A 19,895-nucleotide genomic window follows, 5' to 3' on the forward strand; every position below is an offset into this window, starting at 1 on the left:
TGTGAAGGACCCACAACTCTAAATCTTCGACTCTTCTCAACACTGTCAACTGCCTCCCTGGAGATCTCCCAGAACGACAACCAGGGATATCCCTGGTTTCTCAGAGCCCCCTAGAAATCCAGGATCATCTCAAGGTATTATACAAATAAGAAGTTGGCCTCTTCTTCACCTTATCTCTTAATCTGCAGGAAAACTATTGCAAAACCTCCTTCATCAATTCTCAGTTCCAAACCAGCAAGCCACCCTTCTCCCCAACCCCTTCATTACCTTCGAAGCAATTTCCTAACAGGGATGTGAACCAAATTCAAATCAATTTATCCGGTCACTGCAGGTATCTTGTTCTACCTTCAACACAGCTTGCATTCCCTCAGAGATAGAACCTCCAACTCTGTAAGTCAGGTAGGTATTATTCAAGTTAGGAGAATTAAAACAGGGTCACAGAGAGGAAGGCTAAAGAATTTGACTTTTTTGTGCTTACTTGTATAGAGGAAAAACAGCACATAGATGCATCCACAGTATTTAATTTGTTTGGATAATAGTTACAGATAAACAGTTACACTCCATATACAATTACCAATACTTTTTTATACAGTTCGTATTTCAGTACATCAACACTATTTTATTTACACTCTATTTATGTACATTAACATCTTTCTAAAGTCAGTGCATTGTCAACAAGTTTTATACAGTAATTTACAAAGTGAATGTAGTTAGTTAATTTAATAAATTTTCTGCTAATCATGAATTAAAAAAATTAATTACAACCAATATAACCAACACAGATCAAACAACATTAGTAGATTGTGCTACCTGCTTAAATAAAACATCTGTAAGGAAATTCTTTAAAATCTTCCACTTTTTCATGGGACTTGTCCAGTTAGGAATGGACAGATTTTATACACTGAAAATCATGAAACTATAAAGTCTGCATTTTGTCTGACTTTATCACATTATACCATTTAGGCCACTCCTTCCTACCTGTGATTATAGTCTTCTTCTGAATAGGGTTTCAACTTAGATAGCCATTTATGACAACCTTTCCAAATGCTCTGAGAAGAACTGGATAGCAACCGACCTCAGATATCAGAACACAAATGCTTAATTACATTGGTACCTACTATCTATGAGGAAGGAAGGGTAATGGAATCTGACAATTAATGAGAATCAGCTTCCAGGGTCCAGATGAATAAAAAAAGACTGAAAAAAAAGTGAAATATTTACTTCGAATACATATTTAAAAACAACACAGGAAAAAAATGTTGCCTGAAATAAATAACATTTATATACTTTTGTTCCAGTCTTGAATTATTGAAGGAAAAAATGAAGTGAGCAAAGAAACATAACTTTTGATGACCACTACTGTGAAATGTAAAAAAATAAAAAATAAAAAGGACAAACACCAAAATAAAAAAAGTATATGGACATGCAAACAAAAGTTTACTTCCTAAAACCACCAATTTCATTAAAAATACTTATACACTATCAATGTTTGGGATGTGTTTTGTTGTTAAATTTCATATGATGGGGGAAAATACCCCAATTAAGTTAATTTATAGCCCTTATAGCCATCAAATATGAACAAGTTCTGAAAAGTTCATTTGCACGTATTCTTTCTTTAAAGTGCAAAACAAAGAAACAAAGAACAAACAACCACTAATTTTAAAATACCATCTAGCTTTGTTGCCACTTTCCCTCTCAGAAGCTCTCTGTGCAACAGTGCATGTAAAGATGGTGCAAATTTTGGCAACTTCCCTCCCACACTCAGCAGTGGTGGTAAACATTTTTGAGGGCTCTTGAAGTATCCTCAAAGTAGGCCACCTCTATCTGGAGGGCTGTTTTATTTTAGCTGGATCTCCTAGGATGCTTTTTTTTTTTTTTCCTGCAGGGTCTCCCAACCAAGGCCCTGGGTAGAAGGCACGCAACTCTTAAGAGATTCTCCCTTTCAGACTTATCACTTATATATGCCTCTGCTACCACCAGTGATTGGCTATGTCTCAAACACAAACACAACAACAAAAACAAAAAGCAATAAAGACATAGAAAGAGTGGGAAAATGGTTTAAAAAGTAAATCGAAAAATCTGTGTCCATGCTGTAAGAATCCTTCGCACGCCTCTGTGATCTTGCTTTCTCCATCGTGTCAGTCACTACAGTGGAATAAAACTTCAGGAAAAAGGAGGTAGCATATCATGTCGTCCCCAGACAACACTACAATTTTTTGTTTTACTTTTACTCCAAGGAAATTCTTAGTATTTTGTTATGATTATTGGTAAACTATACTTGCTACATGTTTGTTCATATCTGGACAAGCACAACTTAGTTCTTATTTGGTCCCAGGGGGCTGGTGCCAAACCCTTTTGTTTACAGGCTAATGGTGGGCTCTGCCTGAAAGTTCTCTACCAGGGAGCTCGTGTGAGACACTTCCAAACAAAATTATTACTACTGTTATGTTAACTGCTATTTTAATTAGGATTTTTATTTTGTGCTTCAGGGTCATAGGATAAAATAACTACACATTTAGCTTGCCTTTCAGCGACGCTTTTGCCCAATGTCAGCTACGGGGAGTCATTTCCCTCATCACCAGCCTGTCTAGCAGCCAGAGTGGTAGCTTTACTGTAACACACAGTACTTTTTGTAATCAGACTCAAAGTCTTCGTCCATGCTGCTTGTGTCTGCCATCTTTTTGCCGTCAATCTTTGGCAGAAATTGTGCATAGTCTATCCCCTGCTGCTCATAGAAAAGAATGTAGGCAGAGTCGGTGTCAATTTCATCAGGGTGAAGTTCCTGAAGGAGCAAGAAAGGCTTTAACTAAAAAGCCATCACTATGCTGGCTCTTAATCCTCACCAGGGAAGGGAGGACCAACCCTCTTTAATTACTAAACCTGATTGCTTCCAATCAGCTTAATATTTTGGCTGTCTCATACCTGCCCCTAAAATAAGACCCATTATTTTCAATGTTTGTTTTGGGGAAATATTCATACCATAGACAAGTCAAAAGAATGACAAAAAATGAAACAAAACAACCCATCAAATTCTACTAGCTCAAAAGATAAGAAATTTTTCTTATAACCAATACCTTCTTCCTCTTCACTGTTTTCATTCTCTGCTCTGCATAACCCCCCCCACCCCAACCAGGGATCAAACCTGGGCCCTCGCAGTGAAGGCGTCGAGTCCCAACCACTGGAGTGCCAGGGAATTCCCTGCATATCACTTTTATTCCTTTATACTGAAGGCATCTATATACTGATTCTCCCTTAGAGGAATTTTTTTTTTCTTTTTTCCTGATTCTAATAGCAATAACTATTTCCTATTCAGGAGAAAGTCCATTATTTCAACAAATGCCCTCCAGTTCTGTTGACATTTGTTTCTTTTATTCAAAGATTGGGGATATTTACCTTACAGCTGCTGTCATTGTAACAGTACCACCTGCTGTTTGGGTTTTTGGCATAAGTGACGTAATGACCCCCGCCCAGAATTCCTGAATGGCACTATAAGAGAGAAGAAAGTGGAGGTATATTAGTAGTTGACAGGGCACAGTACTAGGATCCAATCAGGAAAACACTTTTGGGAAAAAAAAGTGTTTTCCTTCTTCCAAAAACAAATCAAAGAGGAAAACTGAAAATTTTAAAACTCTGAATCTTACCATTTTATTGTTGTAATTATTTTTGGAAAGCAAAAATTCCTTAGAAACACACAGTTGTGAATGACTTGAACCTGTGACTCAGGTTATAATGATTACACGACTGTTCCCTTTATTATACTGTGAGCATCTTGGATTCTACCCAAAAGGCCAAGATATCTACTGCTAACTTTGTCTATCACCAAGCTCAATGCCCAGCAAATAAGCAGGCCCTGAAAAAATGATGAACGAATGAATGAATGAATGAATGAAGATGAGCAAACCAACCACTGAAAGTGCAGATCATTCTGAATACATACAACAAACCACTTACCGAAATTGCATATAGATTATAAATAGGCTTAACATGAATATCTTCTCTTTGGTCATCGGTGCTGTCTTCTTCACTGTGGTTTTCAAACTGACCATTGCTGTAGCCATTGCCACATGCCTCATGCTCATAAAGGAAGCCATTGACCAAAGCTACTTCATGGTCCTGCGGGGTGACCAGCTCAGGCTGGCTGCCCCCCAGCATGTGCCCTCGGCTCAAGGCATCAGCCAGCTCACAAACTTGCCCAGCCCCGTTCTCTTTGCTGGCATCCAAGTTCTCCTTACTACTTGACAGTTTATTTTTGCTGCCGATCTGGGGTAGCCGGAGCCTCCCTTTGCTCCTCCCTATAGTCCGAGGGCTGCTGTTAGGGCTGCTGTTTTTGCTGGAGGGACAGCTGGTTCCACTTTTCCTTGATGAAGAAGGTGAACCTGTGAAAGGGAAGAAAAGATAAATCCAAATGCCACAAGTTAAACCAGCCACCAAATGCTAACTATGAAGTCAACTTCACAAGTGTACACATAAAGGTAAAGACAGGGGCGTCCTGACTGGCTACACTTTATTCCTATTATGTGGACAGTAAGTTACATTCTTGTCTTCCTCAACGCCATCCCCCTCAAGGCAGCAATGTCCTGAAAATGTGAAGTACAACTAAGTACAGACTTAGAAAATAGCAGAAAGATGATTTAGGACAGATTCAGTTCAAAACAATATTAGACTATGGAGTTTTACAAATACATATTCTTCTTCTTTGTAAAATTAGATTAAAAAATATGATCACTAATTATTAAGCACTTACTATTGCTAGGCATGATATTGGGAACTCTATTATCTCTACCTCTCACAACAATCCTGTAAAGTAGCAGGCCATAAACAGCTCCCCACCCCCTTATATACCCTTAAGAATTGTTGAGGACCTCTAGAACTTTTGTTTATGTAAATTCTATCTATCAATATTTACCATACTAGAAATTAAAACTGAGGAATTTGAAAAACACAATACACAAGCATATATTTTTCTTTCATTTTTAAATTAATTAATTAATTAATTTTTGGCTGCGTTGGGTCTTTGTTGCTGCACGCAGGCTTTCTCTAGTTGCGGTAAGCGGGGGTTACTCTTCTTTGCGGTGTGCTGGCTTCTTATTGCAGTGGCTTCTCTTGTTGCAGAGCACAGGCTCTAGGCACGCGGGCTTCAGTAGTTGTGGCATGCGGGCTCAGTAATTGTGGCTCTCGGGCTCTAGAGCGCAGGCTCAGTAGTTGTGGTGCATGGGCTTAGTTGCTCCTTGGCATGTGGGATCTTCCCAGACCAGGGCTCGAACCCGTGCCCCGTGCACTGGCAGACGGATTCCTAACCACTGCACCACCAGGGAAGTCCCACACAAGCATATATTTCACTGACAATATCACACATATTGTTGGCTCTGACTCCGCTTGTGAGAGAATGAAAGCGGAAAGGCAAATACTTAGTATTTTTTCCTTTTTCTTTTTTTTTTGCCTTGCTGCGTGGCTTGTGGGATCTTAGTTTTCTGACCAGGGATTGAACCTTGGGCCACAGCAGAGAAAGCGCCGAGTCCTAACAACTGGACCGCCAGGGAACCCCCAAATACTTAGTATTTTTATGAAAACAGTTCTGATCCTCCAGAAGGGGTCTCAGGGACTCTCTAGGGGTTCCCAGACTATATTTTGAGAACCCCTGCTGTAAGGGAACAAGGATGACAACTATCATTCATGATCACCAAATGTCAGGCTCTATGTAAAGTTCTTTACTCTTTTTCTTTTTTAAAATGTTTTGTTTGTTTCTTGGGTTTTTTCTTGGCTACGCAGTACGGCATGTGGGATCTTAGTTCCCTGACCAGGGACTGAACCCATGCCCCCTGCACTGGAAGCGCTAAGTCTTAACAACTGGACCCAGGGAAGTCCTAAAGTGCTTTACTCTTGATGTATCAATTTCTCACTCTGTGAACTTAGTATTATCTTCATTTTATGAATGAGAAAATAGATTTAGCGAGGCTGTACTTCTTGCTAAAAGTCACATTTCAGACAGGTTCCTTGTACAACCAAGCTGTTGCTCCAGAGTGGAAAACAGGGAAACACGCAGCCTAGAGGGATCCCTGGAGAGCCCCTTGCAGAGTGATGTCTGGGCTCCGTGAAGTCCCCCAGGCCTCCTCACCTTTAGGGCTACTGATGACATTCGCGCTGAGTGAGGATGGACTCTTGCTCAGGAGCATGTTGTCTTCCCCAGCTGAGTTCTGAGCATCCACTTTCTTCACCTCTCCTGCCAGGACCCTGGGCTCAGAGAGGTCGTCCCCCTGGGGTGTGAGTGGTTTACGCTGACAGAGAGCTGGGTCTCTCGGCACCAAAAAAGCACTAGGGTCAAAACTCTCACGAGGAAATTTAACAATTTTCTGTGATTTTATCCATCGCCCATTTACAAATTGAAATCGTTTAAGATGAATAATCTGGAGAAGAATAGAAAACAGTTGCATTAAAGAGTTCTGAAGATACAAAATACACATTAAAAAACCACAAGTCTAATACACGTAAATGTTCCAAAAATATAACATAACTTTTTTCCCCCAAAAGAATATATTTTATTATGTAACATAGTTAACAGGCCACTGCCCTTTAGCTATATGACCAACATGGTAATCCTCCTAATTCCCTTCACTATCCTAGGAGCCTATACTTGCATGTTCTCTGGGCTTGTGACGCACGCCGACCTTTACCTCTCTCCAGTATCATAGAAGATCCATTCATAAACACACTCATGAGGATAGAATACTATATACTGAATGTTTTGAAGAAAAATGGAGGCGTTTTTTACAGATGAAACTTACCCAACCTCCAATAGGAGGCCTCTCCCTTCTTACCACATCCTTTGGTTGCTACCACAGAGTTTCACTGTCCTGAAGAGCATAAGAATCTCCCTTCTCTTTTTTGGCTTCTCTTCTTCTTTTCAAGAGCAATGAATTCCTCTAGCCTTATGCAGTGTGATTATGCTCTCTACTGTGGGCACAGATATTTGGGTGGCTCCCTCTACCCTAAATGCTTAATAATTTACTGTTTATATAAAGAGAACCCCTCTGTAAGGGGCATGCTGGTGTGTGGATTTAACAGAAGCCCACCAAGTTCTCAACATAACATCTACTCCTCATTATTCTTTAAAGACCTCAAAAACATAGTTTTACAAATGCCAATACTTCATGATATGTTTTATGTGATGGTTATATGAGTATATATAATTGTCAAACTCATCAAACTAGACATTTAACATCTATGAATTTAATTCCATGTTAACTATACCTCAATTTAAAAAAAAAAACTTCCCCCTTCCCACCTACCTGTTCCCAAGCCTGTCCCTGTGCTCTGCTTCCCATCCCTGGAGCTAGCTAATCACCATTAGTAATTTCTTGTGTATCCTTCCCTGGGAAGTTGTTCTGGTCTACATTCACAGTCTCACAGAGTAGTAGGAAGAAGATATGAATACAAAAATACACACAAGCTCTGGTTAAAATACACCAGTGCCTAACATTTGATAGGATTTCCTCCCTTAAGGAAAAAACTTTCTTAAATGAATAGGAAGAATTGACACCTCAAACTTTCTTGACAAGCAACAGGAGTGTCTCCTAATCCATGAATGGAGAAGGCAGAAGTACATCAAATCAGAAAGACTAGGTAAGCCCCAGTGCACTTGTGCCTACACATTTAATTCAGCAGCATGTTGTGGCCATGTGATGAAGCACAGCGGGATCGGAGGTTCAGCCTCTGTTCTCTTCTGTAGTCCATAAAGCACAAGCCTGAAGCTTCCTCTCTCCCTAGAGCCAGAAGTGCTTTCACCTTTTCCTGAAGTTCAAATTCACCAGGTTGTACCACTCGTGGCACTTCTCATATATTGCACTTAATGCAGTTACTGGTCTATATGACTTCTCTCCCCTTCTAGGCTGTATGCTCTTTAGGATACAAAACTAGCAAATATCTGTAGTACCATTCATCTCTGTGTGCAACAGCAAATGTGTTTTAAACACTGCTGCAGGAAGGGTCTTATTCTCAAAAACTCTTATTTGCTCCCCACTTCTTTCCCTCAAGCTAGACTCTTGCTCTCTCAGAGGTGGGACTGTAACGTACCAGAATGGGGGGGAGCCTCCAGAGATCTAGCTTCTTGGTTGCCAAGCAGTGGGTCTTACACTTGGAGCAGTAGTACATCTCATTTTCCCCTAGCTCCTCCTCACTGGTGAAAGCACGCAGACAGCTGTCCAGGTTGATGGGCTCAGCTTGCGCTCGCCGACTCTGCTCCACACTCTCGTGCTCATCTATGACCTGCAGGTGGAGGGAACAGGAGGCATGGGAGAAGGGGTGGGAGGGAGGGAGTTGAAAATGGTCACCTGCTATGCATCATCCTCTAGGTGACTCAACCTCATTTACTTTACATGAGGAAAAAAATACAACCCAAACTAGAGTCTGAGCAAATAGGGCATTTGTACATTTATTCACAAATATCACATCAATAACATCCTTGATCAAATTTCTATTTATATGACCACAGCTTTTTTGGGAAAAATTTCTGCACACTTCCAAATGACAAAAACAAAAACAAACAAGGAATTGCCTGTTTATTTTACAATTTGAAATCCTAAAACAACTTACATGTGGGCTGGCTCTCAAGCCAGGGTGTTGAGATTAGGCCATTTATTTTTAGCAGGGACAGAGAACATTATTAGTATGCTGCAGGCTTTACAGAGGCTAGGAGAAATAATATCACTGAAACACAGATGCCAGATCTGGATTAAATAAGAAAGGATACAGAAAAGCTCACCTTAAGAGGACAACCCCCAGGGCATTAAAACTCACAGGCTACAACTCATTTGCATACTGATGCCACGTAACACAGAGTTATCAAAATACCATGTGTATTATTATCTGTCTCCTGCCTCTTGGTGCCTTTCTATCTGAGATGGCAATAAAAGGAACAGCAGGCTCAAAAAAGGTTGATTTTGCTGAGAAGACCCCCTAATACCTGCCCAAACCTCTGTGGTCCTGTTAACCAGCATGCTAGGCTTTGAAGCAAGGAGGAGGTAAATATGAGGGAGGAGAGAGCAAAGGGGGGTAGATGTGCAAGGATGTATGTTGGAGGTGGCGTGGGAATCAGGAGGAAGGAGACAAGGAGGGGCGTAGAATGCAACAGAAAGGAAGGATTTTTCCCTCTCCAATTCTTGGCTGCCACTTAATAAGCAATCAAGAACCACGGCAGGTGAGGCATACATAGCATGACTGTGAATGACCGTGAGACTCCACAGGGATCACGTCGCAGGGTGGAGCTGGGACTACAAGTACAACAATGAATGCCTCTCTTTTTGGCAAAGGTCACATACAGGTCCCTCACCCCACTTACTACTCCTCCCTTCCGGAGGGGAGGTGAATTGCCTTTGCCTGAGGCAATTTCCCTCAAGTTTTCCTTCCTGAGCTCACAGTTTAGAACAGGTTTTCAGGTGTGACTTTTTCCCTACGTGAGAAGATGGCTGAGTCACAGGCTGTCAAATGTTTTTATAAACTATCAAGGTTGGGGTTGATTATGCAATTTAGAGTTTTATCATTGCATCGCCATCCATTTCTAAAGAGCTTATTTAAAAAGGGGAACTTAGAGGAAATATCTTTTTTTTAGGAAGGGAAATCTGGCTTGACCTTGACTTCTTTTCTGATACTAACTCTCATCATTTTTAGGGCTGGTCATCCAAGGGAAAAACTGACATGCTTCAAAAGGAAACATGCTGTATCATGGTGGTTAGAATCAGAGTAGAAAAAGAGGTGTATTAAATATAGTACTGTCTCTTTTCTCACAGCCAGTTAAACATTGTCTGTATTATCTCTACCAGGGATGCTTTATGGCCAACCACAAATTATAGTAAGTAAGTAAAGAATGTTGATTTTTATTGACTATATTTTCTATAGAACACACAGGCTATAGAGCTGGATGGAGACAGGGAGGAAGGAGATGGATGAAAAACATATCTGTGGACAAAAATAATTTTTATTTATTAATAAAATTTCCCTAAATGACAAAGATTCCCTTTACCTCTTGGGATCCATTCCCAGATCCTCTACAATTATTCAAATAGTCTAAATTATTATTGGCACCCTCTTCCTTTTTATTTTTTAATCTAAGTTGCTTGAAAGCTCATCCTTAGCCCAAAACATAAAGGAATGAAATAATAAGCTTTCATACATTATAAGACTATTAGAAAAAGAGGGAGATCTGAGAAGTTATCTAGTTTAATTTTTTATTAAGGAATATGAGGTCCAAACAGGGGAAAAATGAAAAGAATAAGCACAATTGCCTATATTTTTCCCTCCTTACCAAATAAAACATTCATGTAGAAATTCTGGAAAGCAGTGAAAAATGTAAAAAGGCAGGAAACCTTTTATATTCTTAATATAAAGGCAAACTGTCAAAATATTGGCAGATTTTCTTCTGCCCTATTTTTTATATGAAGAGATTTTTCAGTGTATGCAATTTTATATCTTGCTTTATAAAAAACTTTACAAGACATCATAAGCATCTCTCCATGTATGTTGGGAAAAACTCCTGGTAGTCATCATTTTCAATGACTGCATAATATTTTATCCAATTTCTATACCACATGCCTCTAATGTGGGACAAATACAAGTTGCTTCTAATGTTTTACTATTCTAACAAATGCTATGATGAAATTTGTCAGCAAATCACAGAGTATTTCCCTAGGATAAATTCTTAAAAGGGGAATTACTGGAATAAAAACCATAAAACATACAGGCAACAATCTCAATTTTGAATCTCCTTTGTCTACGTGACTCTCCAAGCACATGCAGAAACCACATGTAGGAAGAAATTGGTCATGTGGCCCCATTCCCCAGCAAGGAAGGATATCTCAATAGCAGCTTGGTTTCCATGGTATCCTAAGAGCATCACTGAAAATGGAAGTGGGATGAGATTTAACAGGTCACTGAAAATGGAAGTGGGATGAGATTTAACAGGTCACGTAGGTCCCTCTTCCTATAAAGCAGGATGTCCTCCAGAGTTTTTCAGATTGCACACTGGGTTTGTTAAAAAGGGAAAGAGATTTACAGCCAAATAATTTTTCATCTTTGACAGGAGTATCTTGTCACAATAATGTCCCGTTGGATTTTGTGCTGATGAAGATTTAAGAATCTTTCTTTCAATTGCTAAAATTTTCCCTCTTCAAAGGAACCATGGTTGAGGTTATTGAACTACCTTGCTACAGTGAGCGTAATCTGCCAAAACATCTACTTCTCTTCAGCTTCCTTTAGCCCAATGATCTTTCATTTGGCCAAGTATCCACAAATAGTACTCATCCTTGGCTAGTGACAGCCTTAGGGTGTGTGGGGGTATATTTAGGGATCCAAATAGGGAATTTGGTCTGGAACTGGGAGTTCCCCCACTCCTCAATAGCACAAAAAGACAGAAAAGTCCATAGAGAGCAGACTTGCGGTTGCCAAGGGGGTGGGGGAGGGTTGGACTGGGAGTTTGGGATTAGCAGATGAGAACTATTATACGTGCATTATATATGCTAATGGATAAACAACAAGATCCTATTATATAGCACAGGGAATTATAATCAGTACCCTGTAATAAACCATAATGGAAAAGAATACAAAAAAGAATATATATGTATGTATAACAGAATCACTTTGCTGTACACCAGAAACACAACAGTGTAAGTCAACTATACTTAAAAAAAGACAGAAAAGTTAATTCTCATTACTAACTTATCTAAAGGGAATGCCTTCAGAAACAGTGAAGGAAATTTCCATCAAGAATCATATAAATGCAAAAGCCACTACTACTCTTCCTGTGACTAAAACAACTCCTTTGATTCTGTTGCTTTTACATCTCCACCAGATTCTTCATATCTCTATGCACAAGCTATCTAGTCAATCTACCCTTCAAACAATATTTGGCAAACATTTTTAGATATGGAGGTAGTATTCTTTTGGAAGTTACATTTTCAAAATTTAAAAACTGCTCCAGCCAGAGTGGCAGTAGAGGAATGCTAAGTGTGAAGAACAGGCATGGAGATGTACTCTTAGGTGCCCAGTCTTTAAACATTCAGTTCTTTCTCTAATTTTCTGATCACTATGCCCATTAAAGGTAGCAGCTATAGCCCTGGAATGCACTTGAGCTAAGTAATAGTGGTTACCAAATGCTGCAGCTTCAATAATAATTAATAAACAGGCAGAGAGACTGGCATGCTTGATATGTCATGGCCAGAGAATATAACTTCTTAATTACGCCCAAAGTTTTGTTTCAAGATTTACTTATTATTAATATTTTTGAAATTCAATGCTCCAATACAATTAACTCTACAAGTGGGAAAACTGAAACATCCACATAATCATGTTAATATATTTAAGTGCCACAGAGAATGCCAATGAATGTTTTTCTAGCTGTTTTTAAACTGTCTGAAAATAGAAATGGCATGATACAGTTAAGCTGGGAAAAATTTTACATAGGAAAACCACCATCTTACGATGGCTTTGAGTACTTACCCTTTCCTGTGATGTTTGATAGCGGAGGTGAAGGGCCGTGGGGTCCCAATCCACAGCAATATAGGCATTTCCAATGAAAGCTCTGTCTTCCCCACAATCAATTTTACAGCCCCTGCAAAATCTAAAGGGGGAAAAAAGATCTACTGAGGGAAGAGTAATTATGAAGGAATCCAAATTTTCTTTATCAGAAATATTCTCAAAAAAAAAAAGAAATATTCTCCCCGGGAATTCCCTGGAGGTCTAGTGGTTAGGACTTGTCGCTTTCACTGCCACGGCCTGGGTTGAATCCCTGGTAGGGGAACTAAGATCCTGCAAGCTGTGGGGCGTGGCCAAACAACACAAAAAAACCAAAAAACCCCCAAAACTCTCCCTTTCTACTTTTTTTTTTTTTTTAATAAATTTGTTTATTTATTTATGGCTGCGTTGGGTCTTTGTTGCTGCCTGCGGGCTTTCTCTAATTGCGTTGGCGGGGGGGGGGCGGCTACTCTTCACTGCAATGCGCGGGCTTCTTATTGCAGTGGCGTCTCTTGTTGTGGAGCATGGGCTCTCGGTGCACGGGCTTCAGTAGTTGTGGCACGTGGGCTCAGTAGTTGTGGCTCGCGGGCTCTAGAGCACGCAGACTCAGTAGTTGTGGCGCACAGGCTTAGTTGCTGTGCGGCATGTGGGATCTTCCTGGACCAGGGCTCGAACCCACGTCCCCTGCATTGGCAGGCGGACTCCTAACCACTGCGTCACCAGGGAAGTCCCCCTTTCTACTTCTCTACTTTCCTTCTTGGGCGTCCCAATTTGTCATGGGCTTCTAACTTCAGACTGATAAATGCATGAATATGTACTAGTAATTATTATTATTTCAGGGAATCCTGCTTATCACTTCTCAAATCTTTGGTTTTTCAAGGTACTTGATAACCATTTGTAAATCCACATGAATATGTGGACTTTATGGCAAATAAATGATATGGGAATTGGCTATCTGAGACCATACACCCTCAAGAAATTCTAAATTTAGTTATGAAATGCTTGGAGGTAGGACAATTTATCTGGCATAACCATGCCTATTTCCTTGTTTGTAAAATGGCACATTAAATAAATATATATAAAAATTTATGGGGGGGGAGGGAACCATGACAAAGGCCATGGTTCCAAGGCCTATACAGACTCAGTTTGCTAAAGCTATTACAGTTCTCTGAAGGCTGACTTCAGTACTCAGGCATTTTCCAAGCTGGGACAGTAATGGCCAATCAATCTCCATAACTCTTCTAAAAACCAAAAATAGACTTCCAGCAAGGTCTAGTAAATAGACTATGTCTTATTGGGCTCAGAATTGCTAAACTGATTTATATCTAAGGAGCAGAAGGTATAGAATGATAAGTGTTAGTCATAAACTACGAATTTGATGAGGATTGTAGAGTTTACGAAACCAGCTAAATCTCAAGAGCAAAACTTAGCTATAGACCTCACAGGGAAGAGATGAATGAAGAACTCCTAAGTTTATTTCAAGCTTCTCATTATTCATTATTATTTCTAAAAACTGGAAACCTTATGAAAAAGGTATAATATCTGAAGCTGCAATTCTAAAATTTTTCTTTTGCAGAAGGTCACTTTACCTATACCATGGGCACCAAGCACAGGAGTTCCCATCTTTCTGCACAACTCGTAGAGTGAATGGATACTGATAACCCATACTGTCATCACTGAAACAGAACATAAACCAAAGAGTATAAGAAACATTTCTTAGTTGAGGTCTCTTTCATCTTCTCTTGAACTAACCCTAGAAAGTGGCATCTGTCAGAGCAGTATGTTCACACTGACAGCTCAACGCTGGTTATCCTAACCCATTAACTGCAGCCCTGTACAACCACACTCAGGGCTCCCTGCTTATAGAGGGGGAGACACAGCAGACTGCCAGATGTCTCTGAGAGAGTCCATGTGGTCCACGCAAATTTCATGAAATAAGCTAATCATGAAATCAAATGCTAATTATCCTTCAGCCCTAACTCTATCAAGAGATTTAATTCACATTAAACCAGACCTCTTCCATGACAAGAACACTGACACACCACAGAAAGCTGAAAGGTCATAATGGTATTAGAGGAGTTGACTAACTATATATTTAGAAGCTTCTTTAATCAGAATCCCTGATGTGGTACATGGCAGTTACCCCCTTTCCCTGCCTTAACTATCTAAAGCTATAAGCTATGTAACATTTTTAGGGTAATGTCTTAACTGCAAGATAGCCTTGTGAGTTCTCCAACTTAAAAAAAATTTATTCATCCTTGCCCCAATAAGAAGCAATGCAAGGACTATAACATAAGAGCAATATACTTTATGGATCATTTGGCAATTTGTAGTGGCTACTGCATGGCTGCTGAAGGTAATAAAACCATGATAAGGACACACTGTAAGGGCAACAGTGAGTATCATGCCTGTCACAGCAGTTCCTAGCTTTCTGCATAACTTGTTGATTGAATGGCTATTGATAGCCCATGCTGTCCAGTATCATGTCAATGTAAACCAGGTCAATGGTAAGTGAGGAATCCAAAGAAAGATAAAGGGACAAAACAACCAGGCAGCACTCTGGCAGAGAACTGTGCAGCACCTCTCTTCTAAAAAGTTTCTTTACTTTTTTGCTCTAACGGAAACCTGGCTTTCCTGAGGACTCCGCTTCCAGTTCACCTCTTAAGTGCTAGCTTTCTTCTCATAAACCCCAGAACCTGAAGGTGATATGGGTCTCCTCCTTACTCCTCTTTACCACTTCTGGTAAAATTCTGGTTTCTATGTAGCATCTGCTACTGAATTATACCACCTGCTTGCTATTCCTCCTTGGTAGGGACATTTCTTCTTTATTCACTAAAGATTTTAGAACCCAGTTCACTGTTTTTCTCTCTGTCACTTCCATCATTACTCTTGGTGACTTCAATGTAACTTATCTAACAACTCCTCGGCCTTCTCTCTTCCAACAATAATCTCCATTCTATATTGATCTACCCTCTCCAATAGTCATATTCTAGATCTTGTCAATTGATAGTGGCTATTACATGGCTGCTGAAGGTAATGAAGCCATGATAAGGACTTTACCATCTCCAAAAATCTCAATTCCAAACATCCTACTTTGCAACAAACATCTCCTATCTTCTTGGATCACTTATTCAAGTATCACTACTCTAACAATTCTTTGACCCAACATAAACCTCCAATCACTGCCCTCAAATCCTCACTTTCCTCCTTATCCACTGTCCCTCAAACTAATCATCTTTTGCATGGATCCTCAATTCCAGGAATTTGTCCATTTAATCTAAATTTTCAAATTTATTGACATAAACACTCAGAAAAGTAGAGAACTGTACAATGAACAGCACCCAACTACAATTAATCATCAACTCTTGGCCACTCTTATTTCATCTATACCCTTACCTAGCCCCACTAGATTCTTTTATTCCATTTTTTAAAATGTGGTACAATATACATAAAATTTACCATTTAATCATTTTAAGTGTATAACTCAGAGGCATTAGGTACATTCACAATGCTGTGCAATTATCACTACCACCCAGCTCCAGAACCTTTTTATCTCCTCAAACAGAAACTCTACCCATTAAGCAATAATAAATTCCCCTCCCCCCAGACCTTGTTAACCTCTAATCTACTTTCTGTCTATAAACTTGCCTATTCGAGATACACCTCATAAAAGTGGAATCATACAAACATTTGTCCTTTTGTGTCTAGCTTATTTCACTGAGTGTAATGTCTTCAAGGCTCATCCATGTTGTAGTATGTATCAGAACTCCATTCCTTTTTATGGCTGAATAATACTCCACTGTATGTATATACCACATTTTGTTTATCCATTCATCTGTTGATGGACTTCTGGGTTGTTTCCACCTCTTGGCTACTGTGACCCACTAGATACTTTTGAAGAAAATCAGAGGCATTTTATCATTTTCATCCATAAATATTTCACTGTGTTATCTCTAAAAGATAAGCTCTTATTATTCTTTGAATGTCTGTAGGACCATCTTCTCTTTAACCTACTCTAACCTCTGTGTCTTCATCTACACCACTCCACTAAAACAGCTTTTGCAAGGTCACCAAAGGCTGCCATTTAATCAAATCCAGTGGTCAATTCCCAGTCCTTCTCTTAATCTCTCTGTAGCATCTGGAAACTGATCAGTCCTCCCTTAAACACTATCTTCACTTAACTTCTGGGACACTACTCACTCCTGGTTTTCTTCTTACTTCACTGGCTGTTCCTTCTGAATCTCCTTTGTTGTCTCTCCCTCCATTATTCAACCTCTAAATGCTGGAATGCATCAGGAATTAGATCTTAGGCATCTTCTCTCTTACTATCTAAATAATATCAACTGGTCTCAGGGCTTTAAATACCAACTATTTGTTGATGACACCTATATTTATACCTCCTGGAAAGACCTTAAGTCTATTTCTCACTTGAAAATATAACACAGATCTTGAATTTAGCTTGATTCCTGTCATCGCTTGCCAAAACCTACTCCTTCTCCAGTCTTCCTCATTTCATTAAACGGTACCAGCATTCACAAACAATTGTTCAGGCTGAAAATCTAGCTTGGATTCCTCCTCCCCTCATACTCCATATCTGATTCATTAGCAAGCCCTGGGAAAAGTCCTCATCTAGAAGCCTTCTAATTCAATTAGATTTTCACTTCAAATTTAATCTTGCCCTATTGTCATTTTTACTAAACACAACATTCATCAATTAAATCACTTATCTATTATTTGTACTTTTCCTTTAAAATTTATTTACCTTAAGCCTTATCCTAACTATCAAAAGACCCTCATACCATAACAAATAACCTATCAGCAAAAATAATTTCTTTACTCAGTTAACACAGAAGCAGAACTCCCACTTGCACCATGATAACAAGAAAATGATCTTCAATTCAAATGAGATATAAAAGGCAACACAATCCCAAAGATTATTAGAAGTAAATACATTTACTAATCCAATAGAACAGTGGTAAGAGGAATGGAAAAAAACCAGAAGATGCTTATTTTCTTTACCAAGACTTAGGAAATTACTCATTGTTAAAATGACATGGTAGGGAGATAATCCAACTGAATCATTATTATGGCATGAGACTTTTTCAGAGTTCATGTATAGATATGCACATATAGATACTGCTCCCATTCGGAATTTCAGAGGGTTGAGATGATGCAAATTTCCTGGTGAATTCATACTCTCTACTTTTGTAGTAACAGAAGCCAAGGATATTACCCGAAGCATATAAAATACTAGCCAGAAAGATTTAGGTAAGAGATCAGAGAATACAACGATTATTAGACACTGGAATGTCTAGGTGATGAAAGGAAGGTGTACAGTCTCTCCTACTCAAAAGACCAAACCAAATGGTTGAACTGTATGTTCTCTGGATGGTTCTTCAAGGAGTGATTAACCTGACATGGAATGGGTCCTATAAATCACACAGAATTCACATAAATTCTTTTTCTACATTTGGAAACCAAAGATCTAGGAAGATGCCCTGAAACTCACCAATCTTGCGCATGATTACTAGCTTCCTGAGGTGGGAGTGGGCTGGCTAATCGAGATACTTGAATCCAAACCGCATCATACAGGTCTTTCTTCCGGGTATGCACAGTACACGGAACAATCAGAGGCATTCCAAAAAGGCTGGGGCGATTCTTCTGAGATGACAGGAAATACAGTTCTGTCCTCATCTGTATGTACAAACAAGAGAAGAAAGAGCGGAGAAGATAGGCCTCTGATTCCTCCCTTTCATTCTTCTAAGACTGCCAAAAACAGGCATCACTACCATTTTCAACTTGGTCGCTATCACACTTCTCTTTATTTATAGGACCATCTTTTATTAATATGAAGAGAATGGTTATTCAAAGTGGAATCACTGAAAGGTTGAGGTATTGCCAATTTCAGAGTTGCTCTCTATCTATCAAACTTGGGTTTTCAGCATTTAATATTTTCAAACTGCGTAGTTCTTCTCTGATAAACATTTCTCACACACACAGAATCATATGTAAAAAAATTAAAAATCATATTCTTAATTACACGATAGGATAAAAGTAAGGTAAACTTTTGAAACGTTTGCTTTGAGTATGTTAAAGGAGATTTTTATCATTTCTTAACATGGAGATACTGCACAGAATTAGCTTGGAAATGATGGCTTAAAACAAAGGTTCAGTATAATAGAAAGGTTGCTGGGAGTTGCAGGATTACTCAAAAAAGCTGATGAGCGCTTGGACATTTAATTCTTTAAGTTTGGTCTTTATATAGTAGAGAAGCTAAGCCAACAACTTATAAACCCACTAGTTTCTAAGTGAAAAGACTCTTATTTCAGATCCTCAAGTATTTTATTTTGCCGTTATTCACTTAAGATTAGCTAAATACATGATTTTAAGACCCCATTTCATGTGTTGGTAGTTATATTATTATAAGACCCACAGAAATGTGGACAGAGTTCAGAACTATTTTTTAAAAATCAAAAAACTTAGATGAGTTTTTCTCTCCTAAAACTTCTACTTTTCTTCCACGCCAACTCTCGGTAGATGACTTATTTTACTAAATAAATGAGGTCATTTAAGCAACTATTTCTTTACTCTTCTCAGTGTATTTCTCTTCTTTTTTTTTTTTTTTAATTAATTTATTTTTGGCTGCGTTGGGTCTTCGTTGCTGCGCGCGGGCTTTCTCTAGTTGCGGCAAGCGGGGGCTACTCTTCATTGCGGTGCGCAGGCTTCTCATTGTGGTGGCTTCTCTTGTTGCACAGCACGGGCTCTAGCTGCGTGGGCTTCAGTAGCTGTGGCACATGGGCTCAGTAGTTGTGGTGCACGGGCTTAATTGCTCTGTGGCATGTGGGGTCTTCCTGGACCAGGGCTCAAACCCGTGTCCCCTGCCTTGTCAGGTGGATTCTTAACCACTGTGTCACCAGGGAAGTCCCTGTATTTCTCTTCTAAACCCACACAATTTTCATCCTCTTGAAGGTAACTTCTCCCAGGGCCCTGTGGCCCATACCTGCTCAGTTCCTCATGGGCTAATGCTCCCAGCTTTACTGCACCAGGAATTGTCCTTTTGTCCTCTCCTAACGACTTTTTCTCTAATCTGAAAAAACTCACTTGACCTAACTGTGCTAAGTTCTTGCCCTATTTCTTTACTTGGTTACACAGCCGAACTTCTCAGTTTTCATTCTTTTTGATGTCTCTGGCCTATGTAACCATATCTTTCTTTCTTAATTCTTTTTTTGAAACTGACTTCCCTTTAGTTGTTGTGTCAACACACTATTTCTCCCTTTAGTCTCTGCATATTCTTGCCTATGTTACCTTGCCTTATTCCCCTTCTTTTTCTATCTTGTAGAAGGGAGTAGAAGAAAAATACTTTCAAAGTAAGTCAACCATGAGATCAAAGGGTC

General features: G+C 39.4%; 1 protein-coding gene across 3 annotated transcripts in view; it reads right to left on the reverse strand.

Annotated features, from left to right (window-relative positions):
- Positions 1 to 1,462: 1,462 nt before the first annotated feature.
- Positions 1,463 to 19,895, reverse strand: part of USP32 (ubiquitin specific peptidase 32) — a 208,035-nt gene continuing 189,602 nt past the window's right edge. For all 3 annotated transcript variants that reach the window (XM_061175432.1, XM_061175431.1, XM_061175430.1), the window contains 8 exons: positions 18,011 to 18,195; positions 14,091 to 14,177; positions 12,487 to 12,607; positions 8,071 to 8,262; positions 6,116 to 6,404; positions 3,952 to 4,376; positions 3,394 to 3,486; positions 1,463 to 2,782 (listed from right to left, as the gene is read on the reverse strand). In XM_061175432.1, coding sequence (XP_061031415.1) covers positions 2,609 to 2,782; positions 3,394 to 3,486; positions 3,952 to 4,376; positions 6,116 to 6,404; positions 8,071 to 8,262; positions 12,487 to 12,607; positions 14,091 to 14,177; positions 18,011 to 18,195 — 1,566 coding nt within the window. In that variant the 3' untranslated portion in view covers positions 1,463 to 2,608. The remainder of the gene's footprint in view (positions 2,783 to 3,393; positions 3,487 to 3,951; positions 4,377 to 6,115; positions 6,405 to 8,070; positions 8,263 to 12,486; positions 12,608 to 14,090; positions 14,178 to 18,010; positions 18,196 to 19,895) is intronic.

This window comes from Eubalaena glacialis, chromosome 19 (assembly GCF_028564815.1).
Source record: "Eubalaena glacialis isolate mEubGla1 chromosome 19, mEubGla1.1.hap2.+ XY, whole genome shotgun sequence".
In the NCBI taxonomy this organism is placed as follows: Eukaryota; Metazoa; Chordata; class Mammalia; order Artiodactyla; family Balaenidae; genus Eubalaena; species Eubalaena glacialis.